This window comes from Megalops cyprinoides, chromosome 8 (assembly GCF_013368585.1).
Source record: "Megalops cyprinoides isolate fMegCyp1 chromosome 8, fMegCyp1.pri, whole genome shotgun sequence".
In the NCBI taxonomy this organism is placed as follows: Eukaryota; Metazoa; Chordata; class Actinopteri; order Elopiformes; family Megalopidae; genus Megalops; species Megalops cyprinoides.
The window spans coordinates 17,595,225-17,614,708 of record NC_050590.1 but is presented as its reverse complement, the minus strand read 5'-3'; the positions used below and the strand labels follow the sequence as shown (position 1 = coordinate 17,614,708).

Below are 19,484 nucleotides of genomic sequence, written 5' to 3'. Positions count from 1 at the left end.
TCCTGTCTAGCATTGTCCCAGTGCACATGGAATAGTGTTAGCTACATGCAATTTTTTATCTTTTCGCACTTCTGCGCTTAGTCACCAAATACCTTTTTTATGAGAAAGAACAATATGTCATAAAAGGTAGCATTTGCTTTTTTGTTTTATGTGTGTAATACTTGCACCTGTATGAATAATATATGGTATGTATACATACTATTATATAATATGTATACATGTTACATGTACAATCAAATCTAACAGGGTTCCAGCCAACAGTGAGGCTGCTAACCTAGGCCTCACTTTCAGCAGACAGCTGGATAAATATGGTGGGCAAGCATAGAAGTAGTTGGTTATGGACCTGAACTGGGCATAATTAGTGACTCTTGTTTTATGTATTACTCAGTCAGTTATGTGTGAACTTCCTTTTTACTTCTCAGTGTGGTGTTGTGCCATGAGTACAGCCAAAACATGTTTGCACTGTCAGTGGCTTACAGTTTTTTGATGAGGTGGTGCCCTAATTACTTCATTCTCTGGTAAAGCCTCTGTTTTACCAGAAAAGATCATTTTGATAGCCTGAGAAATCCCACAGCAAAGTGTTAACACTCTCTCTGTATTAACCACAATGGATGGTAAACATTAGAAGTAGAGAGGTTTTCTTATGTTCTGATGTTGCATTAGAATATTTTTTCAGTAAGCTGTATGTCTTTACTAAATGTCTCTCTCTTTGGCATGTGCTTTGCACTAAGATCTGAAGTAGCCACCACTTTCTTAGCCATGTATAATTGCTATTAGGGATTTACTTAAATGTTCAAAGTTATGTGATGCAGTCATTGTACAGTAATTTCCTGTAGTGAATCATCAGTCATTCATTCCCACACTTAAGGGACTGTGGTGGTGATATTTTGTGAAGTATACCCCACATTGTGACACATCCTCTGAGTGGGTTTACTTGAATGTCAAGTTGTCTGATTACCTTGTTACATTGCCATCTTTTTCTCACTGCCTGCATCAAATGAATGTTCATCTTACTTTTTCTCTCACTGTGTTTGATGCGATACTGATGCAAATCCCTGTTAAAGTTAGAGGGATTTTGGCAGTGATTATCTTAGATTTGCCTTTCTTTTCGTTTCTTTAGTGCATTTCTTGGCTGGTGAGAGTTCTCAGGTAGAATATTTGGATGGTGCGTTTCTTTTTGTGAGCTTGTAAAGGGGGATTGGTGGCAGGTGAGATTATAAAGGAGAAGTGTAAAGCTGGCTTGGCTGACGTTGATGGAATTCATGTTTCTTCTTATTTATCAGAAAGGAATCAAACCTTTAGTCAGAGAAAGTGCTGACTTTAAAACTTCAACGAAAATTGTCTCACAGAATACTAAAAAAGTTACTTCATTTGAAATGGCCAACCCCTGCATAATGTCGTGTGTGTCAAGAACCAGTAACTGGTGCTGACGGTACTTTCTAAGCCATTCTTGACATAGTGGAGAATGGTTCTTGTTTTTGTACTACCCTTCTTATTTTAACATGTTCCACATGCAGTACTTCCAGTCAGTGGAAGGACAGAAAGAAATGTTTCAGGTGTCATGTGTCATCAAGAGAATTATAGCCCAGGAATGTCAAGGAACACTGCAAAGTTGCTAAAGTAGGTGGTTTCCTCCATGGTACAGTGTCACAAGAGGCAACCACATATCTTTATCATATTAACCACTGCTGTCTGATTGGCAGAGACCCTCTCACTTGTGTCACAAGCATTCAGCCACTGGCGAGAGGTGTTCCCTCCATAGTGCCAGGTAGTTATCTTATGGACTCAGGAGCTTTGTTTGAACTATCTACTCTTTATTATGTTGCCCCTTTAAAGAGGTTTCTGGTTAGCTACAGACATTACTTCTGTGCACAACTGCATGAGACACCGACATACTGGCAGGGCAGGACTCAGAATATTATAATCCTCACCCAGTCTCACTCAAGAGTGTCGGGGTGTCTGAGGGGTGAACGCAGGAGCTGCACTTTGATGAAACCTCACTGGTTTATTTCTGTATTTATCGTTGTTTTTCAGAAACATATTGTCTGTTGCACTTACTTTCCCTAGACCTGTAGTAGTGATATAAAACAACCTAATGTTTAATTGGAGTTTGTGTTTGCTTTATATACTATGAAAACAATCAACCAGCAGTTGTGTGCTTGCATGTGTGTGTAGGATGTTGTTTTTATATTATCACATGTCAATAATGCCTTAAGAACAGCTACATACAGTCTGGGGATGGAATGATAGGCATTTTTTTTGTTTTGTTCTTTTTTTCTTAGTAAATTTCCAGAGGTCTGTAAATTTCACTTTGAAGCAATGACTCCTTTTTACTATTGTTTTTTTTTTATTGTGTGTAAGAAGTAGCATTTTATACAGCAGACTGACTGATTATATCTGTTGGGGAAGGTGGGCTGGGTTGTGATCAGCCTCAATGCTTTTGTTTCCACAAGATTTAGTGGGTGGTGGTGGACACCTTGTGAACATAAGCTGTGCTGCTACATTTTATATTGTATAATGGTATTTTGGAAATGAAAATGTGGAAACCTGGTCATACAGGGATCACACATGGTATATGCTTATACTCACTGGTGAAACCAAAGTTGTTTTCTTACTGTATTTTCTTAATGATATACTAAAAAGTAAATTGGGGAGAAGTCTGTCTGAATACAGAGAGCAGTAATACCCCTGTAGGTTGAACACATTGTTTCAGTGGAGATTGTGTTGTAGTCCATTTGCACAGTGCTTGAGATGGCAGATAAGGTTGTACTTTTGGGTTGGCAGAGTGCTGGCACTGTATTAATGATTGAGAGAGAAAAGACCTGAGTATAAATAGTAAATTTGTTTTAAATTAAAATTTCCATTTCTGGAGGAAGTTTTTTTTTTACATACCATTTTAACTGTAAGCATGATGACCGATGTATTATTTTGTGTGTAGGACAGAGAACGAAAAAGTGATTCTTTACCCTCGTATCAAAAGGCATGCTTGTGCGGTCTTTGTATCCTCACAGCTCTCACATCTTGTGGAAACAAACTGCTTTGGTTCAGTTACATATCTCCAATGGAGGATTCTGTGTGAAGATTTAATGGGGTGATAGGGCAGCTAAAGGTTGATGGTGTGGAAATAAGGAAAGAGAATGTTTAAATTTAAATTTTTTCATATGTATAATCAGATTAGACTTGTACTTTTGGCACTGTGTGACACTGCTTTTATGTGATGTGACAAATTTAAAAGAAACTGTATCTTTTACGCATAAACTTACAAAATATATGCAATGACGTATATGTAATATTGAATCCTAAAGTATAATTCAGGTTGTAAAAACAAACTATCTGTAATAAGTTTTAATAACTCATGGCTGTACCAATATCTATTAATTCTTATAAGAAGCCTTAGAGTTGTCAACCCAAAGTGCTCCCTTTTCCTAGAATACCCGACACCTACCTGAACTTTCAAAAAGCATTAAAGTTTGTTTTATTTGTAATATTTGAATAAAGTAGGTTTGTACTGTATATTTGTAATTCTTTCTGTTTATATATAAATGTAATATACACACACCTTGGTGATTGTCGCAGTATACTTTTTCATTGATTTTGAAACAAAAAATAAAAATAAATGGATGTGTTTGGTTTAGATAGCAGCTTTGACTTGGTAAAAATATTCACAACATTAATTCCCAATGTGATTCAAGGTAGAAACATAATTGAAGGAATCAAAAGAGATGAGTGACAGTATTCTGCAATATTCACACAATTCTCTGCACTTTTTATGGATCTTGGTATATGCAGCCGAATTAGTCAGGATTAATTAGCTGTGAATTAGGCCTCAGTGTTGCTGTAGTCCTTAGAGACTTCACACAGCCTGGGAAGAGATGAACCTGACTGTTCTGTCAAATTAAAAATAAGATATGGTCTTTTATACCACTCACTACACTGTGCCAAACTACTCACCATGCCTGCCCTCTCTCCCATCAGCTGGAGGCTACATTTGTTTAGTTGTTGTCACAGCTGCCTGATGATTTGGACAATGTGTAAGCATTTGAGTCTTACAAATGCCTGACTTACTGCCCTGCAAACTGGAGTCCTTTGTGGAATACAGAAGCAGTGAATTTCAACCTGGATGTTACTTGCAAATAGGTTTTAGTCATGAACTCACGTGTAGGGCAAAGTAGAGACCAGGAGGCTAGCACTGTACAATCGATCAAATCTCAAAAGTATTAATGTTTATTCTCACATTCTATTCTTGCCTTCATTTAAATCTATAAGTCTGTTTATCCAGTAACAGAATGGTTTCCCACATGGGACTATTCACAACACAGCGTAACAGAACTACCATGAATAGTGTTCTTTTTACTTTTTTCCCTCCTTTTGTATTGGCCACTTATTTTTGTAAACATGAATAGTCAGAATGTATCCTGGCAAAGTAACAAAAGGGCAGAATTTCAGCAATATTGAAAGATCCCCTTTTTGAATAATAAGAACAAAAGCAGGCAGGCATATAACAGCAGAACACTAGTAACAATTCTAGAACAAATGCAGTTTACGACATGCAGTGTCAACCTAAACCAGACAGTTATGCAAGGCAATGCTTCTGACAGCCACTTAACAAACTTCAACAAACTGGGAAGTCTACATTTTTTCCAATGCATTCAATTCAGAACCCTTGTGATGGTAATTTCAAACAGACTTGAAATGTGCAGTGCTCTGTACACCAAAGAGAACTGAAGTATCCTTAAAAATGCAAGTTCTATGCAGAAAATAAAAAAAGCATATTAAAAAGGCAACCAAAACAGTCTGGAAATGTACTGGTAGGTTTCCAGAACTGTGACAGTGCTTGCTGCAAGCTTTTTTTAAATCAGAGGTGTGTTGTCTCCATTACATTTCAATGCTCAATCAGCACTAGAATCACATCAGGAAAAGGAACAGTTTGATGAGATATAATCAGGAGCCAACGAGACGTAAGGTGACAGACTCAATCAAAACTGCACCTTTGGTATGAATAACATTTTAGCAAGAAATTTCAGAGCTATTCTTTCACCAGGGTGCAGAATTAAGGGAACAAAGATCCTGCATTGCAAGAGTTCACAATTACAATTACAATTAGTTTTAATTGTTTCAACATCTTTCTCTCAGTCTGCATAGTTAAAAAGTTGATTTTCAATGGGTTGGAACAAAACTCCTGTTGCATATCGGTTTGAACCAATCCGAGGTATCAGCATTAAAGAAAATTGAAATAAAAGAGTGTCACCTTCACTTTAAAAATGTGCATTTTTCAGGTTGGCTTGCCTGTTGGAATGGATTGAACAGTGTTTGAGTCTTATTTGCCACACTCCATTTAACCTTCATTCAAGCCAATTTATCAAAAAAACCTTATTCAATAAGGTTTTTTTTAAAAGGTATTGAAGGTAGTGCTATAGGTGCAGGAACTAAAATGTGTTACCAATTAAAGGGATATCTAAAGATGTTGTCATTAGCTGACATATGTCAAGCTAAGAGCATATAGTCAACCATGTTAGTCATGATTGCAAATTAACACAGGCCTCAATCATTTTTTTAATAAAGTGACATGGGAAAATCATCTAACAAGAACAAAAAAAACTCTTTCCAGTGATAAAGGCAATGCCATCCTCCAAGACAGCATTCTTCAATTAAGTGTTGGCCCCCACTGACCTTACAGAGGTAATAAATAGTAACAGCAGCAGAGTAAATTGCATTTAATGGGCCTCCTCTGTAATGTGATGAATGCCACAGTGATGGATTTCTCTTATCCTTTTCAACAACTTGGCAGAGCTGGAGGCTGTATGCAGTGGGTACGCAATGTGCAAACTGGATTCAGAAGGGTCAATGTGACCGGTAAAGGCAGTATTGAGTCCCTAGGTGTGAGGAAAAGAAGGAATGGACCAGGTTGGTTGTTATGAGTAGCTTATGGTGTTGAAAGAATTTTGGCTGAAGTGTTCTTCCTCAACCCCCAGTCCAAAGACTAAAAACTGAAAACATTCAAATTTCCTGTTTCAGTTATTAGCTTTTCCTCTTTTACAGTACTGATTGTTTTAAGTACATGTAATTGCATTTACGCTTTTCCCCTCTTCAGAGTAAATTTTCAAAATACCATCTGCAGCACAAGAGTGGGTCCTCTCTACTCTTGGTATAGGAATCCAGGGGTGGGTGAGTAGGGAGTTTGGGAAGTGGGAGTGATACAGCCACATTAGTAGATAGTGTGTGTATGCCAAAACAGTCAATGTCCTATGAGTCCACTGGGGCATGAGAGCATCCAAAATGAGGCCATGGAGCAGAAAGGGTTCCTGCCAGGGCCCAATGCGAGGTAGAAGATTCAGTGGATATGAGCTAGCCAGTGGCCCACATTGGCAGCATAGACAGCAATCTCCAGTAAACTACTTAGTTCAGTCAGCAGGGATGGTGTGGAGAGTGGCTGCATTTCCCTCTCCCATCGATGTAAGTCCATGTGCAAACCATTTCTCCCACTATGGAAGTGAGTTACTGTTCATTGTAGGGAGTGTTGGGTCAGTAATTTTGTGAATTTTGTAGAAAGAACCACACAATGTCTTCAAAACATGCTTCTTAACATCAGATGTCATAGAGGAAAAGGTCTTTACCCTGTTTTTGTTTCGTGTTTCAAGTGGATTTTGTTTGTTGTTCACAACAGTTAAGAGTCTTACATGGTTAAGTTGGACAGAGTTTACAGTCAAGCAGCTGTCAGAGCTTAGACCAACAAGGAATGGTTCTCTGTGTGAACATGACTGACAACAGGCGAAATGTAAATCAGTAATTCTACTGGTCAAGTGTAAAGACCTCTGCAACCTGATTCATAGTGAGTGCTGAGGCAGAGGATGTGGTGTAGGATGACAATAGGTCCCACTAGGGTAGCTTCATGAAGAGGCTGTTGTCCAGCGAGGGGCAGGGCATGGGGCAGGGGAACTGGAAGAGGCTCATGTCAGCGGTGAGAGCGGCCATGGCAGCGGGATCGTGCTCGATCTGCGTCCGCAGGGAGGGGTCAATCTTCTCCAGCCGGCGCTTGAGGCGCTTAGCCTCCCGCTCTCGGACAAGCCGCGCCTGCCTCTTCTCAGGTGTCTCGTTGGCCCGTTTCAGCCGCATGGCTTCCCGGTCACGCTGTAGCCGCCGCGCCCGCTGCTCCTCCGTCTCCTGCATGCGCTGCAGCCGCTTGGCCTCGCGATCCCGCAGACGCCGGAGCTCGCGCTCCTCTGCTGTCTCACACGCCCGTTTGGTCTTCTTGGCTGTGCGTTCGCGCTCTAACCGCTGCATCCGTGCCTCCATCGGCTCATTCTTCCGACGGACGGCCCACTTCCTCATGGAGGGTGTCTGCGCCTCCACCAGCTGCTGGTATGCCACACAGCTGTTACACACCAGCAGCACTCCGGCTGGATATACAGGCATTGGGTTGAGGATGTCAGGGAGTGGGGGTAGGCCTGTGCTGGAGGGGCTGAGGCTGTCAGGGAGGGATGGGAGGGAGGGGGCAGAAGATAAGAGACTGTCAGACAGGGAGGGAAGCGCAGTGCTTGGGCTGGTATTCGGCATGGGGGTGCCGCAGAGGGCCTGAGTCATGGAGAATGTCTCGTCGCTGCTGCTGGTCTCCATGCTGCCAGTGTTGAGGAACTCTCGAAGCTTCTCCCTGCATGTTAAACACAAAAGGATGGGTTACATTTAATAGGTTTCACCACTATGCTAAATCTCCAATCTGCCATCCATACAACCATAAATTCCAGTCTCTTTGTTCTTTTACAATCCTATCTTCATAAGGCCAAAACCCAAGGATCATTCTCTATATTGAGGTTAACCTCAACGTATGAGCCTTTGTGAAACATGTTTTCCTTCAGTGGACTGCAGGGTGGGACCGACCTGTTGAAGTTGTTGGTGTCGGTGAAGCGTGCCCCGCATACAGCACAGTTGGAGAGACGGTCCTCTGAGTGGATGAGAAGGTGGCGCCCAAGAGAGCCAGGCGAGCTGAGAGCACGCCCACACACTGGGCACACGTAGCTCTTACTGCTGCCCACCATCGCCGTATGCTGCCCATCCAAGAGAGTGGAAGGAAGAGTCAGAAAGGTAGGCTGTCATGAGTATTGGGAGTCTCAACCAATGGAAGTGGTAGGTAGGCACAGAAGATAATTTTGGTAAAGGGAAGGTGTTTATTTACAAAAAGTACAGGGAAATGGGGGGGGGGGGGGTTGGGGGTTCCACAATCACACTAACATAAAAATATGTAATGATGAGGAGTAAAAAATTAACCAAACAGCATCCTCTAGCACAGTGCACAATGCAAAATGTAATGGTATGGTACCAAAAATAAAACGCAAACAAACATATATGGGCATTATAAGCACAATTGTGAACACTTAATACCACAGAGATCTACTCTGAAGCAATGGTCTACACTCCCAACAATACTGTTGTGTGCTTGCTCTGAAATAGCTCACTAACAAATAATGTCACGACCAACTGACCTGGCAGCTGAGAGCTGGTAAGTTTCTTTTTTGCTTTCACTTAAGTTCTAGCCAGATTGACTCAATTAACACAAGTGGTGGTGATGTCTAAACATTATGATGTCTGCAACATTATGTGATGGATAAGTGCACTCATCACCTTGCATAGAACAACACTGTGATTATTAGCTGTTAGTAATGATACACTAAAATTATAACCCTCTGGCAACAATCTGTCACTATCAATAAACAGTAGTAAAGCACGGCAGGATATAAAAGAGGAAAAAGTAAATGACATTAATTTATGATCTTTATAATCTTTTCATAAGCTGTATGTACATGGTGATTAACTGTGCAGATCAGGCTTGAATGTTGATACTGAAAAAAAAACGGAAAAGAAGTGCCCAATTCAATTCTCCTGCTTTCAGTAATATTTAATGTGTAGTTGCGTGCAGACAGTGTGGACGAGTAGCTCAGTAACCACTCCCCAACCCTCTGCATTGCTGGACTTGACAGGGCCCTCACCTGATAGACATGAGCTATGAGCTGCTCAGGGCTGCTGAACTCCAGGGTACAGAGTGGACACAGGTAGCTATTTCCCAGGTCTCCCCACTCCTCACTCTCCTGCAGAACACAACACATTCACCTTATACAGCTGACAACTACAGTCACAAAGACAGAGTGGGAAAGTTCATGTGGCTAAGCAGACCAATATGTTTGCTCACACAACATTAAGGCTTCAGTGCTGGTACACTGACAGAGATCTCTGTACTTGTATCCTGTCAATACCACTTCTGTCCTGTCTCTCCACAAATGTACTGAACAGTGATTAGAAATGGCAAAGGATCCCGAGCTGTTCATTGAAGGTGTTCAGTACTGTGGCAAGCTCAAAACTATCTCAGCAGGCACTCATGAGTCATCATAATGATGCACTACACTGCTCCCCCAGAGAACTGTAAATCACCAAAATAATTAAAGATATATTCATTGTTTTCTTGATAGTTGTTTTGCACAGATTTAAAGAATTCATAAATGTTCTCAGAAACAGTTCAATTTACTTTCTTCCTTCATTGCTCTGCTTTTGTTATCTGTTCTGTAGCTCTGTCATCAGACAGTTTCTTCTGCTGAGAGTCTGGAGATGGCAGCAAGGAGGTAGACAGAACAGCACTGATGGTGTGATCTGAAAACCTTCCCACAAACTGCAGAGACCAGGTGACTCTCAGATATAGAACAATGCATTCCTAATCAGAGCTCACCAAGACGACTTTGGGAATGACAAGAGCGCAAAGTAAGGTCTGAGATAACACGTACATGAAGGATGTGAGAACACACAACATCTCCTGGCTGTTTTCCAACAGGCCCCCATGCAGGCACACAGAAGGGTCCCTGGCCCTTTTACTCACCTCCTTCACCTCCCCCTCTGGGAGCAAGCACTGGCTGCTCTTGGTACCCGTCATGTTGTCGTCAGCTGATGTGTTAGAAGAAGAGTCATCGCCAGGGTTGTCCAGGTAGCTGTCACTGTCTTCTACAGAGGAAAACCAATTTGTTGCTCAGTCACACAACAAGGGTCAACTGGAAAAAGGTGAGTATGGACCCTGGCTCAGCTTTCCCATTTCCCACATACAGGGCCATTTGCCAGGCCTCAATGCCCACCCACCCTCACCTTACCTGTCACACTATCCTGCTCTTCTCCCTCTTGGGAATTGTTGCTGTGGCACTCACTGTCTTCATTGAAGTCCTCCTTGCCTTCCATTTCCATAGTGTGCTTAGGGCCAACCAGCTCTGCAGACGGGAAAGGCCCTGTGGACAGGGGAAGAGACAGTCAAAAAGAAGCACGGCAATGACTGCACACATAGGCAAGTAGTACTTTCAGAACTTAGCATTTAGCTTGTGCTGATCTGCCACAAAAATTCAAGGAGACAAGCAACTTTTTACAAGTACTAAGATCAGCTTTAGATTTGTATAGTACACTTTGAAGGATGCAGAGACAACTGTGAATTTTGCACAGAGCATTACTGCTGGGCTGCTGCAACGTTGTTTACTGCACCACACTTGCATGCATATTATATAGCACAGACTGCTGGCTCAGCAGTAACACTCAGAATGTCAAAATATGACAGAATGAGCCCATACACGCAAACTAAAGCACAATAACACTTTCGGTGCCAACACGCATAAATAAAGATTAGCTGCATTTACTCACACACACCTTACGATGTATCAACACACAGTGACTTAACACATATGCACTCACACACCCACCAGGTCCCTCTTCCGAGGAAGTTGCACACCACAGATATACAGACACTACCGACTGGCATGCAGTTTTCTCTGAAGTATTCTTGGATAACTGCCTGCAAGCCAGAGAGCCAACAGGCCCCTCTCTCTCCCCATGAACCACCCACATAGACCTGCCTAGCTCTCTCCTCATACATCTGTCTTCTCTTCCCTACACTCCGTTGCTGCCAACCTCCTCATCCCCCATATACATCCCTCCCTGCAGCCCTCCGTATTACCCTCACAGTCCTCCCTCCCTACTACACTTTGCTATCCTGCATGATAGAATCCTTGGGACTATATTCATTTTTCACTGTTCTCCCTCCACCGTTCCCTCTATATAGTTCTCTAAAACCACATACTGGCCCATACAAATGTGCAGCTCCCTTGGCTCTTCCCAGACTACTGCTGTGTGCAGGCAAGGGGCAGCTCCAGCATCAATCCCTCCAAGTCCTGACACTTTGTTTCAGACAAACCACATCATGTCCATTCACTTCAGAAGTACTGCTTAAATGTAGACTGCAGCTGAGATCACACCATCATGTGCCCAACCTCTTGCTCCTCATTAAGCTTCCATCAAGTGTTCTGTTCTCTGCCCATGGCAGGGGAATACCGACTTTAGTCACCGTGCGCTGGCAGAGTGGATTACAACCTTCATTAATAATCCCAAGGAGCCCCAAAGCAAGGAGGTACAGTATTGTTACAAGTGCAGTGGGAGACGCAGAGGAGTAGTCTTTAATTAGCCTTTTTCTCACCGTTTTCACAAAGGTCACATTCCTTTTGTAAAATTTGACAGGGGTAAAGCAAATTAAAAAGAAAATGTTTCAATGTATTTCTCACAGCACCACAGGCATTTCTAATAGAGGAATACTTCTGAGTGCTGAACTATGAACTGCTGTGACAGCCTGGCTCAACAGTACACAGCCAGTGATGTGAAAACTGCCCATCCCCCTACTGCTGCACTCTGCACACTGTCTGTACGTCTGTCTCATTCCCTCCCCCCTTTCTCTGTCACTCAGATGTTGTCTCTGTGAGTCTGTGTGTCTGTAGGCAGAAGGTGACGCAGTGTCTGACTGAATGCAGACAAAGAGACAGTCTCATCAGGCAAGAGACAAATGAGAGGGGGGAGAGGGGCAAAACAAAACACAGAGTATATACCAAAACTCAACTCAAACACTTGTGCCTTGTTTCCACTTGCGTGTATCCAGTTGCACATCAAACTGGCCATGCTAAAGGCCAAAAATATAATTTCCATTTACAGCCAGTTTCAGGTGTGGCTGAATGCAGGTCACTCCAGAAACAATTAGCAATTTATGTTTTTAGAGGGACCCTTGTCTGCTGGGGTCATCCATCCATTGCACAACATAGCATGACAAAGAAATGGCATCTGTGTTTTTAAGTATAGCATCACATTTATCTTTCATGTTTACACTTTGTCACCACATAATTACTCTCAAGTAGTGTCCAGCCTTTTCCATCCATACCACATGAATGAAAATTTTTGAAAGATACACAAGCAAATGTAGGTCATACCTGAATTTGCTTGTCAGGCCACAGCAGAAGTGAACATAAGCTGGTATGGTTAGGTGTGTTGTACAGTTATAAAAGCTATTGCTGGTATGGCATACTCGACAGACTTTACACAATGCATAATACCTGTTGTATAAATTACAGAAATAGGTTGCCATGATTTTACAATACAAAAGCAAAAAAAAAAAAAAAAAAAACACAGGAAATGTGCATGTTTTTTTAAGTAAAACAATATTTAGTTCACAGTAGGAAAGCACAAAACTGCTGTATGCATTGGTGCTGGATTTATTGTGCTAAGCACACATTTGAGTTTGTAACTCAGCTGAGATTACTGGATAGCTGGAAAATATAGGAATGTAAGCGGTGAGCATACTACATGCCAGTATTCTTTTGAAGAGATGTTCACAAGAGTGTAAGTGCAACAAACAGATTATCTGTGCCAAATCACAGTAAATAACATTGCACTATTAAAGCAGAAAATGCATTCCTGAAGCTGCTGTGCTTCAACAGAACAAATTATAGTGTAAGAGGTCCAAAATAACATTTATAGCAAACCTCCACATTGGTGTCCAAACAAATTTTCATGGTAATGTGGGACATACTCACGCCATGTTGGTAAGACACTTGCAATATTGCAGAGAAATGTATAGATTGGAGATTGGATGTCCCAGTGCATAACACTGCATCACTTGTCAAAGGTAAGGATCAAAGCTGAGATGATCACAGCTGAGCTGCTGTCATCACAATTATGTTGTAGTTCAAAACAGGAACAGTATTTCAGTTTCCTAACCCTGAGGGATAGAAACCAATAGTTCTTGTTTTACTTTAATATGTGAAGACAAATCTAGCAAAACCTTCATCATGTAAAACAAACTTTTTAAGTTTCAGACTAGGTGAACATCTGTGTTAAAGACAATGCACACTTGTTAATTCTTGAACAGAAACTTGGGTAAGATTAAGAATGTTCCTCTTTCACATTCAGTGAAATGAAGCATTCCCAATCTTACCCTGTGTATTACTAATCAAGTGCTGGGTACTGTGTAACTTCACTGCAACCACAACCTCCAAATGTTTGCAAATGCCTTAGAGGTTTTACATCCTGCACTACAAAAATTCAGTTTGGATCAATAAAATCAATTAACTGAATTACAAGAATGGTCTGGATTCATCTGCTGACAGAGGTGAAAGAAAGGTGTATTATGTTATCACACATAGCTTAAAATACAGCTACAGTAACACAGCTGGGTAGGTAGCAAACTCCTGTGCAATCATTTTAACAAAACTCTGACCAATAAGATGACACTGGGGAGGAGGTGAATTAAGATGCAGACTCCATATAAATACTAGCTTTCCATGTTAATAAAAACTAGGCATCCAATCTTAACACTCATGGTAGCTAGCTACACCACAGTAGCCAGAGTATCCGTATAGCTTACTCGCAAACTTACTGATGTTAATAATTTCATTCATAAGGCATTTTTGACTGCTTTAGACCATCAAGTAATAACAATATCTATTGAGCAAAAGTATCTGTCTTGTAGACTAGATAAGCCTAGGATGTAGCTTGACTCAGTAACTACAATCTACATTAGTGTGTCTAAAAAGTGAGTAATACATATTTTACCCTTTTTGATCCTGTTTGAAATATAAGTTGACTAGTGAGTTAGCAAATATCAATAGCAATAGCTACCACTATGAGACATTAAGTGGTTAGTTCGCTAGCTCTTTAATCGTGATTGTGCACACAAGTAGCTAGCTAGACAACAGAAATGTCACTGAAGAACACTAATATGGGCAACTGTCAGATGCAGTCTATGCATCAACTCCTCTAAAAGAAGAAAATGCTATATGAAACCATTCAGCATGTTTAGATTTTTGTCACATCACTAGGCAGTTCATGTCACAGACAGGTGGAAATCTGTCAATAATCACAGATTGACCTATGCACTTTCCCTGATATTGCTTGGATGACACAATTCCAGTATGGATGCACTATGCAAGAACAGCTGTTATTCTAAACCAGCTGCCACGGGCAAACTTAAGTTTTAGAGCTTTGGTGTGGGGCTTTTTTATTTCCATTCTGAAAGGACAACAAAAACTATCACTATACTGCTAACCTAGGTGACTTTCCTATTCAAAGGCCTTCTTCTTGCCTCAAGAACAGGTGATGTCCACATAAGCAAGTCACTAAAAATGCAGCTTTTATTTTCATGTAATGAACCATGAGACTATGCTTTCATTTAAAATGACCAGATTTGTATCAGGACATAAAAGGAGATATGAATAACACAATCTACGGTATTTTGCACGTCGTGGTATTTTGGTGTAGTTCCCCTTTAAGAGAACAGTAACTTGCACTTCTCTTGCAGAACTTATAATGCTGTGGGAAGAGGATGTTTAGAAAATTGAGGTCAACATATAAGCCTCAAACCAGACAAGGATCACTAATTACACAGCATGTTATCATTTACTCTCCATGCGTATGTAACTGGGTGGACCACTTTCTGAGCATTCATTTTCATTTTTGTCTTCTAAGTAACAGATCAGAGGTGCACTGTCATCAGGGACAGTATGCATTTCAGAGCCACTTTAAACATGCTATATTTAGAAAATGAACACCTAGGGTAAATGCAAAACTTAAGATTATTGTGTGTAGTCCACTTGGGTTGACTTGTGTTTGCTTACATGAAGACTGCTTATATGAACAGACTAGATGAGAAGGGATACGTAAGAATTTAGACAAGCCAGTGACATAAGCAGGGAGGGTCAGATTTCTGCTATTTAGAAGCTTATTAAAATGAGCTTTTCTGAGTATGCTGCAGATGACTAAGGCAGCTCTGCTGTGCCCTTAGACATGTGATATCAAACTGACACACTCCTCAGACAATTCATCCACATGATGCGTTGTGTCATCCCAATGTGATGAAACCAATGGTGAAACCAACAGTGTCCTTTTCAATACCCCTATTCCAGAAATACACAAAAATGACATTTTCAAAACATAACCATGCACTCTGTCTTTCAACATATTTCCCTGCACCTGTAGACTGAAACTTGGAAGCAAATCCCAAAGAATCATGCTGAAATCACACAGCACATAAACACCCCCCAATCAACTGCTAACAAAATTCAGCTTTTCCAAGATTACTCAGTGCGTCATCATTTTGCTTGTAGTCCTTTTTCCCATTCTGTTTAGCTGTCCTGAGCATCTGTGAAAGAACTTGTAAAGCAATGCTTTCTTCAATGTACTATTTTAATCCTGACAATGATTGTGTCATTTGGTCATTACACTATACTATTTTGTTTGACATCTGATAGGAAAATTACAGACGACAGTTACGCAGTAAATGTCTATGTATTTGGCTATGTTGGATAGCCTAAAAATAATAAGCATAACAACTCCAAACTGTCATCTTCCTACTTTGATACTGGTATAGCATATTAATGCTCAGTTTGTTTTTTTTAATTATGGCAAGGACAGGACAGGCAATGTCAAGCAGTGCAAGATTATTCCTTTTCTTATGGGTCTCAGTTTCATAGCAAGAGAGCATCCATCAGTATTGTCATAGTCAGAATCAAAAGTTGAATGCATGCTCAATATGCACCAGTGTACTGAGAGTTGTACCATTTAATGGATAGAACTTGAGTTCCAAAAGACCATTACTCATCCAGTTTACCAGCATATAAAAAATGGGGATGACAGTTTGGACAAGCAAGTTCCAGGTTTTCATCACAGTTCAAACACATTTAGCCTGAATATGAAATATAAACACTGAGATAACGAAAACCTGTGCCTGACTCATTACCTCTGAAAGAAAAAAAAAACTATTTAGTCTTCCATATAGCATCAGCCTTATTAAAGGGCTCTTGTGTGGTTCCCAACCCAAACCTTGACATGTACACACAAAGTGAAAATCGCTAATTATTCTAGGTGAACTTTGGTTTTGGGAGCCCCATTATACTACTATTCCATTATAGCCCACGGCATTTTCCACTTGGTTCTTGCTGTCGTGAATGGCTCCCTGGCACTTAATCACCTGGCTTGGTCCATCTTCCTGGTTGCATAGCTGCATTGTTTGACAATTTCACCATTAATTACACCCAGCCTTGACCTAGCCTGATAAAACCTACTTGACCTTTGGGCACACCTCCACCTTGACCTAACCTTCCCTTGGAGCACCACGTCAACCATAATCAAAAATGACCAGCAATGTATAGCTTGATTTTCAACGCCGATATAATTACTCATGGCTAGAAAGATGGGAAGAATTATCAATGGTACTTTGTTGTTGTGGTAAAGATGGTGTTGATTTCTTCCATGCTGGCAACAATTTCTCGCCAACAATGCCTTCACTTACGCCTTTACACTTTACATTGACCCTGACAAGGTTTCCTCATTGACCCGTTACCCCTCCTTCCGATACATCTGATTTAACGTAATCTTCAAAAAAAAAAAAAAAAAAAAAAAAAAGAACAACTGCAGATCACTGATTCACCAATAAGTAGCAATATACCCTGCAGTATACTGCATAATATCTAACAACCCTTATGAGAGTACTCTTAAAACGTAGCCTTTTCGATTCTGGTCCGTACAAACAGTTAAAAAATGCAGCTATATTTCGGTCTCCACGACAGACAAACCTTAGTTTGACACTAAGGTTTGCATAAGTATTAGAGCGATATTCCCGAATAAGGACATAGGTAGCTAGCTAGCTAAATAATCCTTTATAATGAAAACATCAAAACTGTACGTATAGCTACAGTACAAAGAAAACGATCTTTAATTAGCTAGCAAGTGAAACGTTTCAAAGCGTAATATTTTATTTTTAGTTAGCAGTATGACGTTAATAGGTGAGTGCACTTAAAATCATAACTTGGCATCAATGTGTGGACAATACATTATTTCCACAAAAGCAACCAGCAGCCTAGAAATAGCTATCATTAGCTACAAAGATGGCAAAGACAAGATTTCTCGCCTGCATATCGTTTTATCGTCATATGTTGCTAATGTTGGACGTCAAGTTGCAACCAGATGTTAAGTTAATGCAATTTACAGTAACGTTACAACATCCAACATGACCAAAGCTGGCCACGGTGCCAGCAGAAATGCTAGCTAGCTAGCTAAACTGCCTGTCTAGAAGTGATGGAAATCGTATCTTCAGGGAATATATTACCAGATCATTTATACATTGAATTGGTTAAAAGAAACATTTACAATACCTTAGATACCTACAATTAACTTTGAAGGGGTTGGTCTGTTTTCGCCTGGACATATTATCCCCGACAGGAAAAAACTCGAATCTCCTCCTAGCCCCGACAGATTTGAAGATTTCCCTGAGCAATATATAGCCAACGTTAGCTAGCTAGCTATATATGTTTACAAAAACTCCCCTTTGGAAGTAGAGTATGAAAAATAGTGTAGCAACAAAATAACAATACCCGGTGACCAAAACGGTCTACATGGCAGAGAGCACGATCAGCTAGCTAGCTACATTTATGAACAGACCGGGTTATTTAGCTAGCTAGCTAAATGAAAAGAGACACGTTCAATAAATAAAAATGAACTACATACTCGGTTGATGACAGGCACATACACGTGATAAACCCAGTCAATCTATACACAATATCGTTTTGATTGAGATAATATCCAGCCCCGGGCTGAGATGTTCTTCACCCGAGCAGCCCCGAGTGGCCCCGAATCTGAGTCGCTGTCGCTCTGCCAGAGCACTGCAGAGGTGCATCGCCGACACCACCGACACACACAAAACACATAGATGGCTGGTTCTCCCAAAACATAGGTCGAAAGGAATTGTGGGATGTACAACAATTCATTGGAGGGTAAATTGTGGCGCTGTGTGAAAAGAGTAAAGTACTTTTATGGCTGCTTTCCTTTATTGATATTTTTCTCTAGGCATCCCATTGGATATATACACTACTACCACTAACTGAGCTTAAATAGTTTGTCAGCTTTATTGAACTGAAAGACACCATATAGCCTACTGTATGGTAAACCCTGTCATAATGGAAGCACCCTAAGCAGCTGCTAAACATATGAAGGGAAGTATTCATTTTTTGTCAGTTTACAATGTTGTCTATACAAAGCCATTCTTAAATCCTATTAGCTTTTTCATCTATTTTGCATCTCAATTTTTTATTGTGGCAAGCAAAGGGGGCAAGGGAGAAGACATGCTTAATTTGCTATGAACTATGAAACAGACAATAGATTTCAACTCCACAGCATGGTGGCATTGTATTTCTAGAATGCCAAGTCTCATTACAAGGTGGAAATGTGCTGCTATAAACTCTCAATTGCAACGTAATCCTGCTTAACAGGTGTGTTCTCTACACTGTCGTCCCTTTTAACAGGGTGTGCTCCTGCATTTCTGACTCAATTGGCACATCCCACTACTGTCACAAGTGTGACGAGAAGGGGTTTTGGAGGAAAGCAACAAGCTTGATTGCAAAAGCTGGGAACTTCATCCCATTATCCTACTCCACAGGGCAGTAACAGCACCACATCACTAAAAGACCAGACCTTATAACAAGGCAAACACATGTCCTGTGACAGGCTTTCACCATGCAGTAACCTTTCACCTTGCCTGACATAACTACAAGATTAGTGAATTCCCAAGTTAAACACTCTTTACTGTCACAGATCACCCTTGCACTGGTTGAAGTAATCAAAGGGAAACCTTTCGCTAGGTTTCCTAACTCGATCCTTAAAAGTAGGCGGGGCAATTCCACCTCCTCCCTAAGTAACCAGTGAGGTGACGCTCCTTAAAATTGACACATTGTTGTGTGTTGACGTCATCACTGACTGCCACGAGGCAAAAACGAGACTGCAGCAGTAATCCATGAGTGCAATGAAATATTTATAAACAACATCAGACTGAACATTATAAACATTTCAATACACTAAACAGAGTACGACATAATTAAACAACAAATTGAAATATATATTCCAGAATTCATGCATCCTAGACAAACGCTTTTTAAATTAGCTAACGTGTAGGCAGCTCGACTTGCGAGCTTGATTGAAATCACCCAAACGGTCAAGTTATCGACGGCTCGTACACTATTAAAGCCCACTACAACTGTTCAGAGATTGCGGTTTAAAATTTGACGAGCTAGGTAGCAGCCACAGGACTAAATTTATTCATAGTCAGCATATCTGTCTGGATCCTAAAACAGTCAACTCACATTATACTTTTTATTTGACAG

At 40.8% G+C, this 19,484-nt stretch overlaps 1 protein-coding gene across 3 annotated transcripts; it reads right to left on the bottom strand.

Moving 5' to 3' along the window:
- Positions 1-6,853: 6,853 nt before the first annotated feature.
- On the bottom strand, positions 6,854-17,972 carry LOC118782145 (zinc finger protein 821). Of its 3 annotated transcripts, XM_036535420.1 has the most exons (7): positions 17,858-17,972; positions 17,497-17,597; positions 10,125-10,256; positions 9,860-9,981; positions 8,982-9,080; positions 7,876-8,042; positions 6,854-7,648 (listed from the first exon to the last, which is right to left on the bottom strand). In XM_036535420.1, exons 2-7 carry the CDS (start codon positions 17,534-17,536, stop codon positions 6,877-6,879), a joined length of 1,332 nt encoding a protein of 443 aa, XP_036391313.1. In that variant the 5' UTR covers positions 17,537-17,597; positions 17,858-17,972; the 3' UTR covers positions 6,854-6,876. The 3 variants fall into 3 exon arrangements, with proteins under 3 accessions (XP_036391313.1, XP_036391314.1, XP_036391311.1); XM_036535421.1 differs by lacking the exon at positions 17,497-17,597 and having other exon boundaries at positions 17,836-17,972; XM_036535418.1 differs by lacking the exon at positions 17,858-17,972 and having other exon boundaries at positions 17,497-17,795.
- Positions 17,973-19,484: the final 1,512 nt, after the last annotated feature.